General features: G+C 34.8%; 1 protein-coding gene across 3 annotated transcripts in view; it reads right to left on the bottom strand.

Annotated features, from left to right (window-relative positions):
* TBCK (TBC1 domain containing kinase) overlaps positions 1-25,476 on the bottom strand; it is a 187,804-nt gene that overhangs the window by 57,971 nt on the left and 104,357 nt on the right. For all 3 annotated transcript variants that reach the window (XM_065907571.1, XM_065907572.1, XM_065907570.1), the window contains one exon: positions 14,463-14,638. In XM_065907571.1, the coding sequence (XP_065763643.1) occupies positions 14,463-14,638 (176 nt within the window). The remainder of the gene's footprint in view (positions 1-14,462; positions 14,639-25,476) is intronic.

The raw sequence follows: 25,476 nt of genomic DNA, 5'->3' as shown, positions 1-25,476 counted from the left end.
AAGCTGAAACTCCAATACTTTGGCCACCTGATCTGAAGAGCTGACTCATTTGAAAAGACCCTGATGCTGGGAAAGATAGAGGGCAGGAGGAGAAGGGGACGACAGAGGATGAGGTGGTTGGATGGCATCACCGACTCAATAGACATGCGTTTGGGTGGACTCTGGGAGTTGGTGATGGAAAAGGAGGCCTGGCGTGCTACGGTTCATGGATTTGCAAAGAATTGGACATGACTGAGCGACTGAACTGAACTGACAGATGAGGAAATTGGGGCAGAGAAAGGTTAAATAACAAAGGCCACATAATCAGCAAGTAACAGAGCCAGGATTCAACTTTAGCCTGGCTCTGGAGTCTGAGCTCTTAACCATATTATTACACTGCTTCTCTCATAAGATTCAGTGTATGGAATCACAGCTACGTACTATGAGAACACAGGGAAAGGAATAAACACAATAATGGGGAGAAGTAGTTAGCAAAAAATAGGTGGAAGAAGTGGGACTTGAGTCAGGAAAAATCAGTAAGGTTTAGGAAAGTAGAAAAGAGGAAGAGGAATGTTACATAAGTAGATAATTGTAAGAGTTCTAAGATGTGAATGAGCAAGGAACCAGTCCATAAATAATTATTGAGCACCCATTAGGTATATACAATGTGTTTGGGATACATTCATGAACAAAACAAAGATACTTGTTCTGATAGAACTTAGAGTCAATGGGTATGAAAATGGTAATGAAGAGACTAGTTTTACTGAATGAACATCTGTCCTGAGAAAGAGAGAGAAATACTACTGAATAAGTAGGTAGGTGACAGACCATGAGGGCTCTGAAGACAGAGAAGCTCAAGGACATAAGAAATAGATAAGAACTGTAGGATTTTTGGAGGAATGCGCCACATGTTAACAGCAACATTTTAGGAAGATTAATTTGGCCATATTTTGCAGGATGAATTAGAGATGGGAAAAATAATAGGCAGAAAGTCTTGTAATGAAGTGGATTTTATGAAGATCTAGATTAAGTGATGACACTGGGAACCAAGAGTTTTGCTCTATTCATTATCTTTCTTTGCTTCAGTCATTCCCTTGGCCTACAAATACATCCAATTCTCTCCTATCCATAGTGAAAGCTAAATGTGAAAATAAATACTAAACAATACAATTACTCTCCAAAGGGCAAGTACTTTCCTAGCTACTATCTATCTTCTCACCTCTACTTTCTTTTCTTTCACTGCTGAACTCACTGAAGTTTGCTTTCCATCATGATACAGGAAAAGCAGTGGTTCATCTGCCCAGAAGCAAGTGGACAATTTGGAAACATTTTCTTAAAAAGGTAACATATGAGTAAAGATTAAAAGGATGAATAGGAGTTTGTGAAGAAAAGAAGTCGGGGTTTTCATGCATATTTTGTGTGAAGCAATTCAATCAAACACACTGGGAAGGTGTTTTGATTCTAAAGCTTTGGTTCTACCTCTAGGAGGTATGCTGAATAAATTTCTCATTTAAAACCCTTTCCACATTTGTTTCAATTCATCCTGCTATGAACAAGGAGGAAATTTTTCAGGAAGCTATTTTCATTTTGAAAGATTTTTTTTTAAAGTTTAGTTCACAAGTATCCAACCAGAGTGTCTCGGGTTTACAGATCCTGTTCCATACCGATACTGGTCTCTTCCAATAAATATACCATGAGCTCCTTGAAAGCAGAGACTAAGGCTTGTTTTTCACACTTCCACTACCTAGCAGAGAGCCTGAAATTCAGTAGCTGTTCAGTAAAATTGGGTGTATTGATTAAAGGTAAAGGAAGGCACTGTAGGAAATTTTATGAAAGATAAAGGACAGGAATGAGCAAAGATGGCATTTATGTTCTGGACATGGGTGGTTAAGGGAGAAAAGAAGACAGTAACAGTGACAGACAGTAGACAAGGGGAAGACAAGTTCTGATTTAGACTTGTGAAACAGGATGCACAGGGTCTATCTACCAAGCTGAAGTGTTGAGATGTGGCTGGAGACAGAAACTGGTGTTTGGGAGAAGATGTGGCTAGGTTAAAGATTGAAGGCAGGAGGAGAAGGGGATGACAGAGGATGAGATGGCTGGATGTTATCAACAATGCAATGGACATGAGCTTGGGCAAACTTTGGGAGACGGTGAGGGACAGGGAGGCCTGGCACGCTGCAGTCCACGGCATCACAGAGTTAGACACGACTGGGCAACAGAACAACAATGGCTAGAGGATCATATTTTTGGAATTATCAGCATAAAAACTGCAGATTAGGTCATAAGAAATAATAAACGATTTTTGAAGAAAAAGGGAAAGGAAAAAAGTTATTTTTGTTAGGTACATCCATATACTGCTGAGTAAATCTTACATTATGTAAACTATTAATAAGGCTTAGAATACATAAAGTTGAGAGTTCTTAGAGCAATATCCGGTAACTCTTATTTTCCCACATGTCTACAATAAGCAGACTCTGCTTTCTTAGTGATAGATATTTCTAGCTAACATATGAGGAGGGACCGGCAGGGCCATTAACTACCATTCTCAAAGGAACACTAACAAAAACAATCCTCAAAAACTTTATCAACTTGCAAAGATAGTTAAAAAATAAATTGTTTAAGTGGCATTATAGTATTTTCATTTTCCCTCTTGCTTGTAAAGAGACTAGGAAAGGTTACTATTTCTAAGATACAGAAACATAGCATGTGAAATGGAAGTCTGAAATAAAACTGTCATGCTCTGGAAGCTGCATAACATAGCTTTCATACTAGAGAGAATATTTTTCTCCTTCAAATAAGTGAGATAATGTACAGGAATATGAAACATATGGAGAAAGACCTTCTTCAGTGATAAGGGATTTTATGCTAAAATTGTCACAGATGTGCTCCTAAAAAATTTTGTGTAAGCTAAATTTCTGTAAAGAAAGTAATTTTCTCTTTGATATACAATATCAATATTTTGGAGATATTTCATCTCTCTGGGTCTTAGCTTTTTCATGTATAAAATGAAGGGCCAGGAGCAGACATCTTATGCTTTTTTCAGCTCTAGAATTCTGTGACAAATTTTTTCTGATTGATTTTCAACTGTTAATAGGTCAGAAAATTTCATGCCTATCTCTTAGGACAAAAGTTAGAAACATGTACATAACACTTAATGACATCAGAGGAGTTTCTACTTAAAGAGATTCAGGAATGATTCTAATTATGAGGCTTAGTACTGTTTGTATGTATAAGCATACATACAAATTAGATCAATAAGAACTTATGTATTTCAAAGACAGGTACCTGGGAAATATTTTAGTTTAAAGTGGTTGAAGTGAGGGTGAAAGACATGGAGGCAGTAAGTGGAGAACTCTCATAGTGATCTAGGGATCAAAAACATGGACAACATGGTGATGGATATGGGCAGTGGTGGTGCTGGTGCTACTCTACAATTTTCTAAAAGCTTCTGGAAATACTTTAGAAATAAAAGCAGAACTTGATAAATCTCCTAGGTTGAGATAAACACGATGAATATGTTAAACATGAGAATGAGGTGAATTAACTAAACAACAGAAAGATATAAGATGGATAGAATTGTAAATGAAGCAAAATTAAAATTTTTAGATGGTATACAACTGGAAAATTTATATCAACTGAAAAACTCACAAATAATGAGAGAACATTACATGGCAGATAAATGATAACAATAATGAGGATGAAAGAGAAAACTTACAGAGTGTTTACTATGTGTCAGCAATGTTCTGAATATATTAACTAATTTAATACTCCCAGTAATCCGATGAAGTATGTAAAATTATTAATCTCTGTTTTATGGATAAGCAAACAGGTCATACAGCTGGTATGGCAGAGCTGGGGTTTGAAATTCTAATCTATTCTAAACAATGTAGTTGTTTACATTAAACTGTAAAGCCAGCAATCTTTCTTTACATATAACCAGCTAGAAAATATAATGAAATAAAATATCCTAATAATAATGGCAAGAGAAAGGTTAAAATAGTAATAAGCCAAATAAGAAATACATAAGAAATAAAACACTACAGAGAAATTGCAAGACATGAATAAACAGAAAGGTATACTCTGATTTTGGACAATATAAAACTCATTATAGTATATCAATTTTCTCTACTTTTTATAAACTTATCACAACATAAATACCAAAATGATATTTTTCCCAGGGAAGGAGGGAAAAAGACAAACCAATTCTACAATTCCTGTAGAAACACAGTGCCAAACGTATGATATAATTATAATTCTAATAACCTCTTGGTACTGGTACTGGAAAAGAAAGAAACTGAAACAGATGACTATAATTGAAAATAGGATTCGGAAATGGATATAAGTACATGTGGGAATCTAGTTTTCTGTAAGAGGGCTATTTGAATTCAGTGGGAACAATTTAGTTTCTTCAAGAAAACAAACATTTTATTAATCTTAAACTATTTCAAGTATCTATTTAATAAGCATGAGAGTTTAAAATGCATTAATTAAATGAAGTATGTCAGGATTCTAATCTATTCTTTGCTAGTGTTTGTTTTACTTAATTTCTATAGGATTTAGGAGCAATAACCTATAATTCAGATAGACATATCTGGAATAATTCCAGTTTAGTTGCTCATTTTGGCTTTGGGGAGAAATGAAGAAACAAATAAACTTTAACATTAATTCTCTAGGAGATATGAGGATATTGCAGATAAAAGCTGCCTTTTCTTTTTCATTACTTTTATTTGTCAGCACATATACAAATTGGGTTAACTGAAATTTTGGCAGTATATATCATATAACAAGGCTTGTGTATTTATTTTGCATAGTTTATAGGATACACTGGAAGGATAGCTGAAAAAAACAAGACATTTATGCCCTGGGATTGTGAAAATCATTAGACTCACAGAATCCTGTATGTGTCTCTTGTTGCTAGCCCTTCTGTAGAATAGCGCCAGAATCCATTTCTCTTTAAATGTCAGGAATGTCACTGATACATGAAATGACATCCCTGGACTTTGAGTATGCATAAGAAAGATCTCAGTGCAAGCACCCAGATGTTCATTAGCAAGTTGGGATTGCACTACCTGTACCCAACGGTCTTCATGAAGAAAATGTATTCTGTAGATTCACTCGTGAAAAAACACTGCTTTAGGAACTGTCTCAAATCCATACTGAAGCAAATCAAACCGCAAAGGAATGAAAACTGTCACCAGCACAACCTTCCTGTCAATTGATACGGTAATGTGGTGTCAAAGTCTCACCCTGATGTCTGTGGGGAAGTGTGCCGTGTCTCAGATCAGCCCAGCCGCTGGCCTGGGCCTATTCTAAACAGGATACTCTACCCTAAGTCACGACAAGTGTTATTTCCACCAAAGATGACAAGACTTCTTATTTATTTTCTTCTTTTGTGTTTTCTATCAAGAACTCCATCCTCAATACCCTCCTATCCCAAACTTGTAAACATCTCTTTTCCCTCCCAAGATCCATCGCCACAGCCCAGCCTCCCTCAGTACAGCACACTCGAGAAATCTAGTGCTCCTTCAGTCATTATTTGGTTCCTCTCTGGCTCTGGGCATTTTTCTGCCCTTGTTTCACTCACTGAATTAAGAGGGCACTGTTCCATTCAGAACAGACTATGAACACTGAAGTACCTACAGTCAGAAAAGAGGCATTTACTAATTTAATGATTTAGCAAAAGAAGCCCCAGGGATTTCTATAAGAAGGAGATATATTTTTAATATGCAACTGGAATTTTGATTTCTCACACTTCACAAAAAAGGGGTAGCAGTAAATGTTTAAGATATTCAATATGTAAATATTTTAAGTTTTAGACTGCTGCCGTGAAACAAATGGAATTTTAAAATGAGAAAAAATATGAACAGTCAATGATGGAAAGCAATGGCAAACATGCACCACTGATTTTCATATTCTTGACCTGGAAATAAACACTTATCCTGGAGTTATTTTGTTATATTTATTCATTTATACTCTGTTTCATTCAGCAAAAGAGTTGAGATTTTGGTTCAGCTTACCCTTCCAAACAATCTAACATATGTTTTTATCCCTTCCTGATACATTATTTCCATCCGCCAAAATAGTTTTCTGGTGTGTTGAATTAAATTACACCCCAAATTTGCAACTGATATACCATAGGAAACAAAGTTTATATAAAATGAAAATAATCTTGCTAACTAGATTTGAAGGGCTCTGTTTGAACAACATTTGAGATGCGAAAATGAACAGGATGGTTGTAACGGGGACAAGGCTAGGGCACTGTTGATCATCTCTTTCATCTGAACTGAAGGTATGTACGTGCCCAGCCACTTTCCCTCATGTACCCTCAGTCAGCAAGGTACTTTGAAAAGATGCAGCCCATACTACTATTAAATGAGGACTGTGAAAACAACTCTATAACTATAAAGTCCTTAACAAATTGAATTAAAAAGAGCTTGGCATTTAGTAGGTGCTCAACAAATGTTTGCTGAATGAATAAAACAGCAAAAATTCTCTTAAAATGATAAGGGGAAATAAAGGCAAAGTAAAATTACATAATTTAAAAAAAAATCAATGTCTTTTGCTTGGTTTTTTCCCTAATCCCTACCAACATTTCACTTCTTTACACTTCTTCTCTTGAAGCAAAACTGTTTATATTTTCAAGTTTTCAGGAAGGAGAACAGTTTGTCACTTTCAATTCTGGATGCTTTTCATGTTATATGACAAGTACATTTATACTCATACTTATTCATATATTAATACCCTATGATTATTACTTGAATCATGACATAAAGTCTGAGTTGATTTAACAGGGTTACCTTTTACTGATTTCAAGAGAGAAAACGTAAAGTGTTAGTACAGAACATAAGTTTTTTGAGTCCAAGATGGATTTCTCTACTTTATTCCCACATGAAAGGACTTTGGAATTCCAATGCTGTATGTCAGTACCATTGATTAAAAACTGCTCTCATAAAAAGTAGCAAGCAGGGGAGGAGTAGCCAGTGAGACAGAGATTTAAAAAGAGGGCTGGCCGTTGGCAGTAAAGACAAGCAAGGCTCAGACTTTGCTGAGTAGTGAAACAGGTGATGGTTTTAGTTCATGAAAGGAAAGTTAACTTGCCAAAAAGGTTAGAGATAAATAACTATAAAACAAGTAGATTAGTATAAAAATAATATAAAAATCAACTATAACCATGAGTATCTTATCACTGTGATTCCCTTCCTCCCCCATGAATAAACATTTCTGTTTAACTAAAAAAATATGAATTATGAGAAAATTATATGCATATGTCAAATTTAGAATCACCCAAAGACTTCAGTAAAATATAGATTTTAGGCACCAGCCCTCAGAGATTGATTTAGTAGATATGGGATGTTTGTGGAGCCTCTAATATCATTTACAGCAAGTATTATAGAAGACTTTGAAGACCTTTTTTTTAGATGCAAATGTCTTATAGGAAATGGAGTAAAATTGATTAACTGGAACTAACTTTTTCTTAATTCATTCAAAAATATTTATTGATTTCTAGGCATTATTTATCTGTTAATAAGTCGGGCAGAGTGACAGGTTTTGTGGATACAAGAGATAAAGTATAAAATAAATAAGTATATAGTTATCAGTAAAATGTATGCTACGAAGGAAAAGTCGATGCAGTTAACATGCTTGATGAATAATGAGTTGTGGATTAACACTTTGTTCAGCTGAAGTTCACTAGTAAAACCTTATTTGTGGTGATTATTTCTACTAAATATTCACATGTATATTGAGAGCACACTATTTCCTGGCCACTGAACTGGGCCCCGGGGATCTTTAATGCACATGTAAATTATCAGAGATGTATCTTATTATTTCATTTATTAAGAGGCTACGATGCATCAAGCATTATACTAAGCAACAGGAACACAAAAATCATTAAGATGCAGTTCTTACTCTTCAGGAATTTAGTTTAATAAAGGAAATGTAGGCACATATAGAGACTGAATAACTGAATAATCTGGCACCCTCATGATCATGCTAAATAGATTAAAATATAGTGCTAGGCTATTATAAATGACTAACAAGATAAATTATATGTATAGAAAACAATCAGCTATATTATTAAACACTAAAGAAAAATACCACGGACTTCAAAAATAGGAAGCCTTTACCTATTACACTTCATTTTCCTTATTATGCTAATAGATATGGCTTTGCCATATAATTTTAATCCAGCCAGTCCTAAGTGTTGGACTCTGACAGACTACTCAATGTGAGAAGTTCACTTCCTTAACCTCAGAAACAAGTTCGCATTAGTTCTATCCAATCTGGAGAAGTTCTCTCTTTGACTAACAGAAGGAAAAATCTGACTTAGCTTAGAGAGAGATCAAAGATACTCTCCCTCTGAACATTAGCTCTGTTTAGGAATGACTGTTCATATCAAGACTCCCCTTTTAACATTAGAGAGACTTCAGAAGTCTTGCCGGAGTAGTTTTTGTCCTCTCACCTCACCAAGATATTTCTTGCCAAGGACTCTGAGCTTCCCCTAATATAATTCTTCTCTGTATAAGGTCTCATAACTAATTAAAATACAGTACTAATGAAAGCAACTTAAATTAGAGTTTAAGAGTATGCCTCCCTGGCTTTGCCACTTCTTTTAATCTGCTTCAGCAACTTACAGAGCTACATTTTACAAATATGAAGTCATACATTTTTCCTCATGATATTTACTACAGAGTGATTTCTAGAAGCACTAAATTCATCACTTAAATAAAATGTAACAATTAAATACAACTTGCACACACACAATACCATGATATCAATAGTTAATAAGAAGAAATTATCTCTGGTAGCAGGTTTAGACAATAGAACTCAAGAAAGGTATGTTCAAACTAAAAGGATATTAAATGTATAAGCAGAAAAACTGTAATGAGTAAATTAAATTTTAATTTCAAATCTGTGTATTTAAGAACTCCTTTATTTCACTGTGAATAATTACAACGACCCAGTTTCTTTCAACTCGTTACATACTTAATATTCACAAAGTCACAATACATGTGTTATAAAATCTTAGCCTCTGCATACCTAACACTCCAGAACATTAATGGTGGAACTCCATAGTGTTGCAAGTTCCCTCCTTAGCAGAGGAAATGTGGCCTCTTCCAGTGAACCTGCTCTTTACCCAAGCAGAGTATGCTTTGGAAAGAGTAAGTAAAACAAAATTAGGTGAATATGTAATATTATTTTTATTTTCCATAAGTCTTTAGAATGGTGTTGGGATTTATCATGGTGATAAAAAAAATTATTTATCTTCTTTACTTATATAAACCCTGTCAATCTTCCAAAAGCTAGCTGAAATAAAATGACTTGGTAGGGACAATCAATCAATATCTAATATACTTAAGGTATCATGTAAGTGGAAAGAGAAATGTCTACTTGCACTGTACTAATAGGTTCTGATTATTTTCTAGATATTCTAGAATTTTTATTGGAAATGTATTCCTTGTTTGAAGAATTAAAAAAGAAGTTGTTTATTTTATTTTTTGGTTTATTTTTAACTTCTAGGTGGTAAGAAAACTTTGTTTTTATTTCTATTACTTTCTTTTTTATTTTATTTCTGTACCTTTTTGCCATCTCAAGAGGTGGCAAGAATACACAGAAGGGGAACACATGTAAATCCATGGCTGATTCATGTCAATGTATGGCAAAAACCACTACAATATTGTAAAGTAATTAGCCTCCAACTAATAAAAATAAATGAAAAGAAAAAACAAAATTGGGAAAGGAGTACATCAAAAATAAAATAAAATAAAATAAAAAGCAGAGATATCACTTAGCCGACAAAGGTCTGTATAGTCAAAGCTATGGTTTTTTCAGTAGTCAGGTATGGGTGTGAGAGTTGGACCATAAAGAAGGCTGAGTGCTGAAGAACTGATGCTTTTGAGCTGTGATGCTGGAGAAGACTCTTGAGAGTCCTTTGGACAGTGAGGAGATCAAACCAGTCAATCCTAAAGGAAATCAACCCTGAATACTCATTCATTGGAAGGACCTGATACAAAGAGTCAACTCATTGGAAAAGACCCTGATGCTTGGAAAGACTGAGGGCAAGAGGAGAAGGGGACGACAGAGGATGAGACAGTTGGATGGCATCACTGACTCAATGCACATGAGTTTGAACAAACTCAGGGAGATAGTGAAGGACAGGAAGCCTGGTGTGTTGAAGTTCATGGGGTTGCAAAGAGTCGTACACAACTTAGTGACTGAATAACAGCAAGAAGAGAAAGACAGATACCTCTCTCACCACATACATGCACAGAGAAAAGGCCATGTATACTAGGAAGCAGGCTCTCACTAGGAACCAAATCTGCCAGTACCTTGATCTTGGACTTCTCATCCCCAAGAACTACAATAAATGTTGTTTAAGCCATGCAAAAAAAAAAAAAAAAAAAAAAAGAATACACACGAAGAACTATACAAAAAAGGTCTTAATGACCTGGATAACAACAAGGAGGCTCAGATGGTAAAGAATCTGCCTGCAATGCATGAGATGCTGGTTCAACCCCTGGGTCAGGAAGATCCACTGGAGAAGGGAATGGCTAGAGAGTTCCATGGACGGAGGATCCTGGCAGGCTACAGTCCAGGGGGTGCAAAGAACTAGACATGAGCAACTGACTCTTTCACACACTCTCTCTTTTGTACCTCACATTCAATGAGTCATCAATATCTGTTGGTTTTTCTTTCAAAATATATTAATAGTAAGTTTGTATACCTTTAAAGGACAGAACAGCCTGGTCAGCTACAGTCCATGGGTTTGCAAAAGTCAGACATGACTGAGTGACCAAAAACAGCAATACTCTTCTTCACTCATTCCATTCTATGTATAGTATCCTTACTGTTCCTCTAACATTCAAAGCAATGCTACCACCTTGCACTTGCAAGATGGAACATTTTTTCCTCAGGAAATATATATAGCTCACTCTCTCACTTCTTTTAGGTTCTCTTCCCAAATGTCTCCTTATTAGATAGATTTTCTTTAAGTCTCTCACATAAAATAGTAACTCTTCTCTAATGTTCTCCAGATTCCTACTTCTTGGCATTTTCCATTGTCCTTTTCCTCTTCTCCTTTTAAAAAACGAAATATAGCTGGAATACAATATTATATTGGATTAGCGTGTACTAGACAGTGATTTGACATTTGTAGACATTATGAAACGATCAGTACCATAAGTCTGTGAATTGAAACTCGTTCAGTCATATCTGACTCTTTGCAACCCCAAGGACTATACAAACCACGGAATTCTCCAGGCCAGAATACTGGAGTGGGTAGCCTTTCCCTTCTCCAAGGAATCCTCCCAACCCAGGGATGGAACCTAGGTCTCCCGTGTTGCAGGTGGATTCTTTATCAGCTAAGCCACCAGGGAATCCTAGAATACTGAAGTGGGTAGCCTAAGCCTTCTACAGGGGATCTTCCCAACTCAGGAATTGAACTGGGGTCTCCTGCCTTGCAGGTGGATTCTTTACCAATTGGCTATCAGGAAGACCATAAGTCTACTAGCCATCTAACCCTATACAAAGTTATACCAATATTATTGACCGTATTCCTTATGCTGTGTATTTTATCTCCATGGCTTATTTATTTAATAACTGGAGGTCTGTACCTCTTAATCTTCTTCTCCTATTTCACACACACCCCTCCCCTCAGGCAACCACCTGTTTGTTCTCTGTATTTGTAAGTACAGTCCCACTTTGTTCAGTTAGTTTTTTGTCTTTTAGATTCAACATATAAGTGAGATGATATGATATTTTTCTTTCTTTGATTTATTTCACTGACCAAAATACCCTCAAGTTTCATCCATGCTGTTTCGAATGTCAAGATTTCAATCTTTTTTGTCTCAGTAATACTCCATTGTGTGTGTATGAAAATACCACATCTTCTTTATCCATGTATCTATTGATGGACACTTAGGTTGCCTCCATATCTTGGTTACTGTAAATAATGCTGGTATGAACACTGATGTATAGATATTTTTTTCAAATTAATTTTGGCTTTCTTAAGGTAAACACCCAGAAGTGAAACTGCCATAGATCACATGGCAATTCTATTTTTAATTTTTTGAGGAACCTTTATGTTGCTTTCCACAGTGGCTGGACCAATTTACATCTCACCAACAGTGCACACAGGTTCCCTTTTCTCCACATATTTGCCAATAATTATTTGTTGTCTTTTTAATGAACAGTATGAGTGCATATCAAATTGGGATTCTAATTTACATTTCCCTGATGACTGGTGATGTTGATCATGTATTTGTTAGCCATCTGTATGCCTTTGGAAGGGTTTCCCTGGTAGCTCTGACAGTAAAGAATCTTCCTGCAATGTGGGAGGCCCAGGTTCAATCCCTGGGTCAGGAAAATCCCCTGGAGAAGGGAATGGCAATACATTCCAGTATTCTTGTCTAGAGAATTCCATGGATAGAGGAGGCTGGTGGGCTACAATCAATGGGGTTGCAGAGTCAGACATGACTGAGCGATTAACATACACTTTATGGCTTTGGAACATGTCTATTCAGGTCCTCTGCACATTTTTTAATTGGGTTGTATGTTCTTTGATTTTCAGCTGTATGAGTTTTTAGTGTAATTTGGATGTTAACCCCTTACTGAATATATAGTTGGCAAATATCTTCTCCCATTCATTAGATTGCCTTTCTGTGTTATTGATAGTTTTCTTTGTTGTGTAACAATTTTTCAGTTTGATGCAGTCCCATTTATTTTTTCCTTATTGTTTAATTTCCAAAATGGCACCTAAATGCCACTAAATGTTCAACAACAGACGGATGGATAAAGGAAGTGTTGTGTATATGTATATGATGGAATATTACTCAACCATTAAAAAAGAAATCCTGAGGATATTATGCTAAGTGAAATAAGCTGGACAGAGAAAGACAAATACCAGATGATCTTACTTATATGTAGACTGTAGAAAACACACTAAATGTTTACTTTTTTTGCTTACTGTCAGTATATCCTCCACTAAATGCAAATTTTGAATGTAGGTACTCTTAATTCAGTAACTTGAATGACATCTGTTTTACAGTATGTATTCAGACATATTGTTTGCACTATTCATTATATTTTTCTTTATGGTTGAAACATAAAAAGAATGAAATAAATTCTAAATAAAAGTTAACCAAAACTTAAATACTCTTCAGATAGCAACATTTTACATAAATAATATATTTTTCTCTTTTCATTCTTAGTATTGTTGTTGGGAATAATATATCAGATTTCTGAGTACACAAAAAAAGTTAGTTTTGTATTACAAAGTTTTAGCAAATTGACCCAGTACTCTGAGACTTATCATAATCAGCAATATATAAAAGGACTTGGGGTTTAGTGACATTCAAACTATTAAACACTTTAAACAAAAATCTCATGTCAGATGAGAGTGTAAGGGCAAAGATTTAAAACCACTTACTCAAATTTAAAATAAACAGCAATTTTTCTTAGTAAAATTTCACTTAATCACAAAATGAAAGTTTTACATTACTTGAGTTGTCACTATTCCTTTTTGAGGTTTTAAAATCAACTATTTCTCAATCGTTTTGTTTCACTGAAGAATTAAAATGTAGTGGACAAATAGCATAGAATGAGTGACATCAGTGAGAATGGCAAAGTAAGAATCTCAGAAGAGCCGCTCCTTCAAAACATAATGAGAATACTGGCAGAGATTATCAAAATACACTTTTTAGAATTTAGAAGTTAAACAAAGGTCTGTCTGCTGGAATCTATAGAGTATGTAGTCGAAAGAAACACCTGAATTTCAGTAAGAATGTGAGCTTTGTGGAGTTTTAATTTTCCTTACTCTCATCTCCCTCTCAGTTCCACAGTCACCTTAAAAACCAAGTCTCACAAACCAGAAATCTAGCAGCCACTGGACAGGACAGAATTGTTCTAGAGCTCCCAAGAGGTGTCCTTTCAGCAGGTTACGGTTATTTGACCTATCTTCCAGTTTCCTAGAAACCTCTCCTTACAACGCTTGCCTTTGTTTGACCTGATTCAGAATCCTCTCAGTGCAAAGAGACATTTCCCTGAAGATATCTGTCAAAAAGAGTCAGCAGCAATTGTTTAATATTGTGGCTGCCTGAAGTGGCCATGACAGTAGGAGCAAAGAATAAGTAGACAATGAAAAAAAAAAAAAAAAAAAAAACCCACTAAAATGAAAAGCTGAGGAATTCAACGTCCACAGGGCAATTTGAAAGTGCTAACAGGATCCTGGGAATCTAGAAGTCTGTCTGTGCACACACAGGATGTCTGCATGCACAGGAAAGACCTGAGAAGGCCTTAATTAAGCTGTCACCTTTGGTTGGCCTCAAGACCTGGAACAGCTGCATGAATACAACATACTAGAAGAGAGCAATGTTAAAAGAACATAAGTGATTATTGTATTACGAACAATAAAGATACTAAGTGTATTAATATCATATCCATCTTCTTTTAGAGTTTATAAATTAAGTCAAGCAAATACATACCAGGTCTGTTTTTGGAGGATCTGGACACTCAGTGGGGAAATAAGGTGTCGAACTTCTGACTCCACTGCTATCAGACGTTGGCTTTGGAGGTTGAGCATGCTGCCTGTAAGTAGCACTTTTAGGAGTCCAACAAAACAGGTTGATTGATTCTCGCACACAGCGTTCAATGTCAATTTCTAGATAGAAAAAAATATTAAAAAAAAAAAGCAAATATAGAAGCTATTGCTCTCTTTATGTAAGAACCACAAGCTATTCTAAATACATATGCACAAATATGGCTAAAATGATAACTAATTAGAAAAGATGTCAGTAAAAAGTAATATGGCTATTAATCAACATATGATTAGAATGGTAGAGGGTACCTGGTATTATTATGTAGATACATGACACATATATATATTTCAGTATATCATTATTCAAAAATTTAAATATATTAATCATACATCTTATTAGAGAATTTGCTTCATTAACTTTAATGATATTTTCACTTTCTCAAATTAAAATAAAGGTTGAGAAGAAAGAAGGCTGGAATTTGGGAGTGGGCAAACAAAAGATTCAGATGTTAATATACCATGATTTCAAGTAAAGTGTACTAACAGTTTCACTTCTACCTAATACTGAAGATATAAAATAATCAGGACAAAAATTAATCAAAATCTAAATTCAGTAATTTATCCCCTTTATAAAAAGAATTTCTTGATTTAAATGCAGAAAAGTTTAAATGAAGTATCACATATAGAGAAATAAAATGCACCCAATTAAAAATGATAGAAAATATTTTCTAAGAAAATGTTCTTCTCTTTTTCTGATCTGAAAGAAATTTAAACATCTTTGATACAGAGGTAATATACACAGGGAATTTATTACAATGTCAAATTATTGTGTGTGTGTTTCAATAAGACTGCAACCCATGCGGAGATTAATATTAACATTCCTGATGGAGAGTAAAGCTGTAACTCTATGGGGAAAATGGAGTTATCACAGAAAGGCAATAGAAATTGAAGAATTTGACTAGGATGAAGGAGTTTAGCATGGACCAGCTTTTTCCTTTCTATATTCCTAATATAGTGAATGGTAGTTATCATCATTTCCTCTGTAAAAGTCCAAGTGTGTCAATTCAGATAAGCAATGGGGAAAAATACATCAAATCCCTTATACAGGGATGGGTCCCTATTTCCCTTTTTGGAATGAAGTGCTTATATATAAAGTAAAAAGGAAATAGGCACTTAAATTGATTGTGTGAATGGTGCATGAGTCATGCCTTTATAGAATCGTCTGCTTTTATAAGGTGGAAAATTCTTAGAGAAGGGCAGAGAAATGGACACTTATTGAACATTTATTATGTGACAGGTGTTGTATACTTTTACTTAGCTCATTTAATTCAGTGATTCCTGTAGACAGATAATGTAATCCCCTGATTTCTGTTGAAGATGAAGAAATTAACACATAATGAAGTTAAGTGATTGAATGTGTTAAGTGTTGTTACCACCAGTAGAATCCTGAAGTTACTAAAGGGTTATAAGGCATCTTTCATTTCCCAAGTTATTTAGATTTGGGAAACAATAGCCAGCAGCTCTAGAAAGACCAGTTACTCAATTAAACATTCCTTTATCGGCTCTTAGTGATGCTTGCCGACTTCATAGTTGGTTACTTCCACTGCTGCACAGAGAGGTCAAATTTCATCACCATCATATGCTATCCTTAACATAAAATCTATAAAACAAGAGTTAAGCCCATTTATTTGAGAAACTGTCAATATAGTGAAATGCATTCTTCTAAAAAGCTCTTTAATATCATCAACTTAATATTCTACAAAGAGAAGAATACAAACACCAATGAGAAGAAAAATAGAAGTTCAGAAACGTTCCTCTACTTCACTTGAGACAGAAGAGATATGTTCAATTCATTTTAAAACATTTCCAATTAATACCTTTAAGATAAAAACTTGCAGCTAAAGAGAGAAAACTCTGTCATCTTAAAAAAAAAAGTTAATCTACTTCACACTGTTTAATTTCCAAAGGAAAAGAATTTTGGACCATAAATTTTGCATCCGTAGTGCTCAAATCAGTTTGACACATCTGTCACCCATTAAAAGCTTGAGGTCAAGTTACTGATGCAGATGAGAGGTTGTAGTTCAGTCTTTAAATCACTGGCAATGGAAAAGTCATTTATATCTGCTTCCAAAACACCCTACCAATACCATAAAAGGTTTACAGGGAATCGTGAGAATTCACTGGCATCCACCCTGATTTGAGCCTGATTATTACTACTGGCAAATATCCCATTCTCCATTCACTTGACCCAAGTCATCCTTCCATCTCAAAATCCTTCCAAAGTACTTTATCATAACCAAAATATTATGAAAAGTACTTTATAAACTGTACATTAAAATATGCAATTATTCTTTTAAAAATAACCTCTCATCCCAGAGCACTACTACATTCTACCTTGCATTCTCATTTTGATATAATGCATTTGTGAAAAAGTATGTACCCTGGATTATGCTTTCCCAGGTTTGATTCCAAGCTCCATGAGGTACACTCAGAAAAGTAACTTTTGTAAATCATAGTTTCTTTATCTTATCCATTACTATTGTTCCCTCTCATAAATACTGAACTATTTAAAAAATTATAAAATGTAACTCATGTTACATTTGGGCAAAGGTAAGTGGAAAAGACATCTCTCCTGAAGTCCTCCATTCTTTTGCTTTAATGAGTAGGATCTGCTTTCCAGATGTAGTGAACAGTTGTTAACATGGCACTTCTCTTTACCAACATCTAATTCCTCTGTATTTGATCCCTAATTTGGGTACTAAGATATTATTTTCTCCCTTTTGATTTACTGCATCATTTTGGTGGAACACATTTCCCAGTAATTCCTAAGAAAGGATGCACAGAAAGCAAATTATTTTGGAATTGTCCATGTTTTAAATATATTTATTCTGCCCCTGACTGATAATTGGGCTAGTCATAAGATTCTAGGATTGATTTATTTTTCTTCAAAGTTATGTAAGGCAACTGTTCTATTGTATTTCTTCTGAGAAATTTGATGCAATTTTGATTTAAGATCACAAATATGTGATTTTCTTCTTTTCTGTAAACTTTTAGGAGTTCTGGTGTTCTGAAATTTCATAATGATGGTCTTATCATAATCCTTCAGTTGCAGGAAAAGTTATTGTGTAATATCTGTAATAATTTCTCATTTTTTCCCTTCTCTCTTCTTTCATTAGAAGAGTCCTGAACATCCTGAATAGATTTTCTAATAATTTTGCCCTTTCTTCTTACTTTCCATCTGTATTTTTCTTGTATTCTCTGAGGGCTTTCTTAAGCTTTATCATCCAACTCTTTCATATAAAGCTCACTGCATTTCCACATCATTTTTAATTTCTAGTAAATCTTTTCTGTCATATTAATACTTAAAAAAATCCTGAATTTTCATAGCTATCATATCTTCTCATAATTGTTTTGCTGAGGATATTCCTTTATTCAGTTGGTGCTATTCTGTGTTTTTTAGCTGGAGACTTTCCCAAGAGGTTTGGTGATATACATATTTAAAAGAACAGCACTAAAAATTAGATTAGAAGTTTTGAATATGTGGGCAGAGCTTTGTTACTGGTGGATTCACTAAAGGTAACCTGGGGATACGGTCATTTGTTAGAGGATCCCCAAAAGTAAGGTATTTCTCTTTGGGGGAACATTGAATTTCTCCAGAGAATTATTCTTTAACTTGTCTAAACTAATCCTTGCCAGCATTCTAGGAACTGACCATGGAGAAGACTGGAAATTGTAACTATATACATTTCCTCACTCTGGCTCTTGGCTATGCTGCTGATTCTTACAATTCTACTACTCCAAAGAATGTACCTCCAAATTTACTGTTTCTATGGTCAAGTTTTGTAAAATCAGCAAAAGTAGAAATATTTAAATCACAACCAGTGAAAACTTGTCTTTATTATACCAATTTCAACTCCACTACACTTCCTCTTGTGTTGGACAACATAGTGGCTGTGAATACTCTGATATAACTAAACTAAACTAGAGATATATTGAGTATGGTTTAATGGGTATTTTTCTGTTATGTGAAGTCACTTTTGGGTATTGACATAGATTTTCTCCTTGACCAAGTTTAGCCAGACTCTTCTAAGCCTTTTCTTGACTATGTCTCAATCTTGGCCTAAAAAGTTGGCCTGAACAAAATTCTCAACATAACATACAGCAATTCAAGGCCACATCCCTCAGATGACCCTAACACCCTATGAATGCCTTCTTGAGAAAATCAAGGCTGCCAGAAGAATTTACTATTTGTTCCAGGAAATACTTGAAGATAGGATCCTTGTCTGAAGATAGGTACCTCTGTGGGAAGGTAGGAGCCTAACTTTGGTGTCTGTTAAGCAAATGCAGATGTATTTCACATGGACCAAATGCTCTTCTTCACATATTTTACAATTTTTCACTTCATGCTGGGGTATTATATACTGATTAAAACCTGTGCTTACCACTTTAATTAGTGTCTGGCATTGCTTATCTTTGACAGTATAGTAAAGTTATTGCTAACTCTAGAAATGATTTCCTGGAATATCCCCAGTGCCTACTATATAGGAGCACTGTGAATGTGTTTAAGCACCAAAAGTTTATGTGCAGGAAAAACACAATTGACATGTACACAGCCAAAAATAAGACTGAAAAATTCGAAACATTAAACATGTGAAACTGTAAGCAGAGGATTAGGTTCTCATTGATGCCTGATCAAAAGAGAATACTTTCCTTCTAGAAATATACTTCAATAGTGCTATATACACAATTATAAGTGCACCATTGACTTTTTTTTTTGACAGGAGCTTCACAAAAAATACCATTCCTGTGTTTACAGGAAACAAATTTGCAGCGAACAAACAGAAGCCACACCTGGGGTAAGTGATATGTTTACGCATTACTCCTATCAATATTAAAAAACAAATTTCAACCAAGTCTGTGAAAAGACTGATTATTCATGTTTTCTATAGAAAATAATGTACAACTACTGTTATATGAATCAGTGAATACAAAGCAAAAGAGGAGGACAAATACAGAGATATGCCAGACATTTAATGAATAAAAATATTATGCTATTTTTTTTTGTAATTTGTTGTGATCTCTTCACTCATTCTAAATATTCTTTTAAAGGCCTAATTTTATATTGTCATTTTTAACCCCTCCTTGGTCAGGTGACTTAATGGAACCAGGAAGTAATACTACATGGAATTAACATAACTCAAATTAGATGTGTTAGTCATAGTTACAAGGTACCATTGACTCACCTTTAAATAGGCAAAAATGCTCTGGGCCAATACAAGAATGATAAACCAGTAATAAGATGAATTATACACATACATATATGTACACATTACATACATACACACATAAACATTCATTGAACGAAGGACTGAGCACATTTTATAGGCACAATCTTGGTTATGCAGTCTGGGGGGAAAGGATGGTGCAATACATTACTGGGCGCCTACTCTACTTCACTCAGACTTTCACATCCCTGACATGGGTGCATGTGTGCTTACTGGCACGTTTTGCTAAGCATCTATCATCTCTGCTGCTTAGCGCCTACAATGAAGTGAGAAATAAAATAGGAAATGCAATAAGCATTACTGACACTCGGATACTTAAACTGTTTTCTGTTCTTAACATAATTGTCTTGATCATTTAGCAGTTGAGCAGACACATAATATGATGCAAAGCAGCTGGTGTTGCTAATAGAACACAGCTCACTGCAGATAAAACGAACAATGCAGCAGCCTGGAAGACCCAGCACCAGATCAGCAGTAGGCGTCGTTTTCTCCTTTTCTTTTATACTTAACAGTGAATCCAAAACAAAACTGGAAATCTGTTTCTTTCTTGGCAATAGAACCTTGTATTCAAGTTCAGTAAGCATCTTTTCATATGACTGATACACGTTTTTACTGAAGGACTGAATGGTTTACATTTTTCAAGGTAATCCAATGTAGCTTTTTAAAATAAAAGTAAGAAAATTTTGGTTATTTCCTCTATGTTATATAATATTTACTAACTAGCCTATAAGCATATGGCATGCTTTCTGTTTGACTCAGCACACTCACACTTAGAGGGGATATGTAGTAAGGAGTTATTTTCCATTCTGTTGAGGATCATTATTTACGATAAGGCAATAAGAACACATCAGATTACAGCAGAACCTTGAACAACATAGGTTTTGAATTGCATGGGTCCCCTTACACATAGATATTTTTCAATAGTAGACATCACAGCACTACACCATTCACGGTTGGTTGAATCTGTAGATGCAGAACCGTTGATACTGAGGAAGAGCGGATGTGGAGGAACAGCAGATACAGAGGAACTGGTATACAAAGGACTGATGGTAAACTACACTTTGATTTTCAACTGTGGCAAGCAAAGGACCCCTACCTCGGCGCTGTTGAAGGGCTAACTGTACTTCCACTCTTGTATAGTGATATAAGGTGAGGTGCTTCCCAGCTGGCACTAGTGCTAAAGAACCCACCTGCCAATGCAGGAGATGTAACAGAAGCAGGTTTGATGCCTGGCTCGGGAATAACCCCTGGGGAAGAAAATGGGAAGCCACTCCAGTATTCTCGCCTGGAAAATCTCATGGACAAAGGAACCTGGTGGGCTACAGTCTATGGGGGCTCAATGAGCAGGACACGACTGAATCGACGGCACACATGCATGCAGAAGGCTAGGTCGAGGACTGGAGAGAGTGTGACACAAAAGTATGATTCATTTTAAAGTAAAAATGACATATAGAACAATGTATGCTAAAAGTCATTTTAAGTATGATATATATATACTCATTTTGGTCCTTACATTATTATTTTCATTATCCATCAGCAGTATATATGGGGGAAATTTTAAACTTCTGACTTTAAAAAATTTTTGAGGTTGACTACTTTTAAGATACTTCAGAAGTGTAAAATGTTCTATATATTTTAAAAATACTTTAAAAACCTAACACACACATAAAGACTCAATAGTAAAACAAAAATAAACAAATTCCATCATTGAGGTCCTGAAACAAAATACGTTTAATACCTGATTGAGACTGTAAGATAATTTTTGGACTACTCAAAAAAATTCAGAAAACAGAATCCCTTTCAATCATAAAAAAGACCGCTTTCCTATGGAGAAGAGTCTTCCTATGGAAAAGAGCCTTGAAACCTTGGGACCAACTTTAAGGTGTATTAAGGACTCTAATCTATTCTCAACTTTCAAGGTAAGTAGAAAATTCTGATCAACCTTAACCTTATTTTTCATTATAGTTCGCAACACATTAGAAACCTTTAATTTTATAAACCATTTACGTATTGCAAAATTTGTGGTGTGCTAAGAGCAACAACTAGCTCAGTGTTAAAGAAATTTATCCAGCTTCTGAAAAACAGTTTACCATTGGAATATTTACGAGTTATTCTACTGGCTTTGTGTTTTTTCATAGATATTTATTTTCAGCTTGGAAGTCTTGTTTTCTAACATTTGCTTTCATATTTTCCCCTTTTCCATAAAATAATGCAGTATTCCCTTCCCAACAAGGAGATAACTTAGTAAGATTTTTGAAAATACATTTTCATTTCACTGACTACATGATCATGTCAATAAAAACACATTACTCTTTCATTTCTCCTTAACCAATTTAAATTCAGAAGAATTTAATCTTTCATCTAAATCTTAATGTTAACATGTAATTTCTATGGGTGGGGTTTAAATCTCCATATTTAATTTCCAATACGATTGTCCTTTTGCAATTCCATGAATATGTGCTTAGAAATAGACATGCATTAACATTACATAGCTACAAGCAGAAAATGTAAACAACTATGAATTCTCAGCTTCAGGTAAAACAGTATAAAATCTTAGAGGGCTGACAATACAAAACTTTCACTGAATAACTGGATACTATTATTGCTCTACTTTTTCATCTCATCAGCTCTCCACGAGCCAGAAAAACAGGAATTATGGATACCTACTGAGAATACTCGTGTTAAGAATCCTTTGCCTTTTGCTCACTATAGAGCTTCTTGAAAGGAATGTTCAGAGACTAGAATGCTCCTCAAATATCAGTACAGCATTCTATTTTGGGAATGCTGTATTGAAGGAAAAGTATCTTTTTCAAGGATACTTTTCATTCTTTTAAAAACAGTGAAAAGAAAGAAAACACGTCTACAGACCTATTTGAAAAATATCCCTAACGTGGCCTGTAAGATCCTGCTTGAGCACTGTCTACCTCTCCACTCTCCATTCCAACCACTCTCCTTCTTGCACCAAGGATATCAGCCCAGTTCCTTGAGTTGTTTGGGGCTTTCGCAGCACTTTCTTTCCTCTGTCTAGAAGATGCTCCCCTCTCTCCACTTCTTACTTCCCAAAGTCAATTAATTTCAGATATTACCTTTACCATCACTCTATTAGAGAAGGTTCTTTACCTCCCTCAGACTTGGTAGTGTTCTGTGATAAATTCCTACTACTTTCTGTAGCACTTATCACCATTATAACTATTTATTTAATAAAGGGGTCACAAGTATAGCTTAAAAAGTCTGGGCCACTGTTTACAGTTGGGAGATTATACATAAATACTATGAAAACCCTATTTAATTTATACTTACCCCTAAATGAAAGCAAGAAATTATTCACTGAATCCTATCCAAAAGAAAGGAAAACCCAGATCAGTTCTTATTGATCTTCTTTCCCACTTTACTATGACAGGGACTGTGACCAGTACCTTAAATCTATGATTTCATAAACTAAATTGAATTTCCTTCTCACTCTCTCATTATCATTGATTTTCAGTTTCATCTTGTGGACAAACAGGAAAATAACAAGACATAGCTTTAAGGATTCTACATACTTTAGTACTTTGCTCTATTTTTTAGTTCTTAATAACTTTAATAACTTTTCCCTCAGTCTCAAAATATGTGCATGTTATTTGAAATAAATGGCTAGGATTTCTCAGCATACATCTTAGGTAACCTGGTAAATAGCTGTGTTGCTCAAAATAAGTGTGATTTTCGTGACATATTCTTTGCTATGCTAAATAATACTAAAGACTGCATTACAAAACTGCTTTAAGTCAAACTTTGCTGAGCTACAATATTTTTGAGGAACCAGTGAAGTGCTACATGATAGACACTACCAGTATTTTTCATGTATGTGTTGAATCCTACTGTAAAGTATGTAGGTAATAGTGAGATAACATCTTAAAGTTTTATTTAAAATGTTTTAATTAAATTTCAGTAATAAAACATACATCAGATAACTAAGATCTTTCAACCAACTGCTGATTTCTTCCTGCAAAAAGGATTTACTTTTCACATGTTCAAGTTCCTTCAATATATACAGTATTTCCTTCAAAATACTTTATACATACTTATTTCTTTCAATGGTAAAGTAAACATTTTAATCTCTGAGGGTAAGTGAAGTGTTCTTCCATACAGATTTCCTAATTTCTTTTATAGATTCTCTAAGAAAAACTTCTTTCTTACTTTAAAAGATTCCTATCTTTGAAGATGTTCAGAGGTACAAAGTTATGCATTCTGAGAATTTATTTTAACCATAATTACATAAATATGTTGCATTAATTTTTAACTATAAAAAGGATATACACCAACAAAGCAAAAAAGCAATTAACCAGAGAGTTATTACAAATCCACTCTAAAATTATTACCATTTTGGTTTCAGTCAGATTGTCATACTCATCTTGGGAACTGCTTAGATGTATCCTCAAAAAAATTATTTTGTTAGCTAGATGGACACGACAGCAGAATAATACGGCGAAGGCTGACAGACCTCATCCTGTAGTTGGGTTGAACAGGTGGTGGCTTTGGAAACGATACTCTTTTTTTTTTTTTTTTTTTTTGGAAACGATACTCTTAACACCAGGGGCCAATATCCAGTACTGAACGGTGCTGTGAAAAACCCAGTATTTCTTCCAAAATACCCTATTACTACTACTTTGAGACTGTATGAAAAATGCCAAATATACTGCTCTCATGGTTACTTCCTTGAGTACTTAAATGACACACATACCAATACAAGTTTAGAATTTCCCAGCAAAATTTTCTAGCACCACTTGTACCTCCTTGGAATGTGACATCACACTATATCATTTACTAAAGGGGACAGAATTTGGAAGCAGCTTTTGGCAAAAATAATAATGCCTTTACGCTGTGTTCTCTCTTGAAGAATTAAAAGGTTAGTACAAAGTTATGGAAAGGAGGAAGAAAAGGGAGGGAATTTACAAAGATTGAATGTCACACATTCTTTGTATGTTTAAAGCATTAAAAGCTATACATACTTTAAAAAATAGTTATGAGTATTTGGTATCAGGTTTTGTGTCAGGTACACTATGCATATTATCTGTTGTGCTCACTCTAACGCCAAAACAGATATTTTTAGCTTCGTTTTGCTAAAGCTTTCACAATGTATAGGATTCTCTTTCCAGAGAGATTAACAACTTGTTCATGTTCACACAGCTAATATATGCCAGAGTTGGGGGGTGAACTCATATCTATTTCACTCTACATATCACTCTTCTCAGCGAAAGAACCACACTGAAAGTTTCCCAGACCACACAGGTAGTGTGTGGAACAGTTAGGACTCACACTCTTACGTCTTGACTCCAAAGACTGTGCTTTCTATCCATTAGACTATGTTGTCTCTGAGAAATGAAAAGAGATACTCTTCTTAGTCATAATATGAATACATACAAATACACTGAAGGCTTACTTGGCTTCTCAGGTAATTCCTCAATTGCTTTTGCTAATAAGGAAATCTATACGATTGACATCAATCTCAACAATTTATAGAAAAAGCCAAATAGGGTGGTTGCTTCATTTATTCTACCAATAGGAAAGCAGTCACGATAGAAAGGAATAAGTGAGGGAAATCATAATGATGATGATAACATTAATAATAGTAATCACTTACATAGCACTTGCTCTTTGCAAGGACTGCTCTAAGTTGTTTAGATGCACTGATTTACT

This window comes from Muntiacus reevesi, chromosome 16 (genome assembly GCF_963930625.1).
Source record: "Muntiacus reevesi chromosome 16, mMunRee1.1, whole genome shotgun sequence".
Lineage (NCBI taxonomy): Eukaryota > Metazoa > Chordata > Mammalia > Artiodactyla > Cervidae > Muntiacus > Muntiacus reevesi.
Note: the sequence above shows the minus strand (reverse complement) of the source record. Positions and strands in the feature narration are given on the sequence as shown.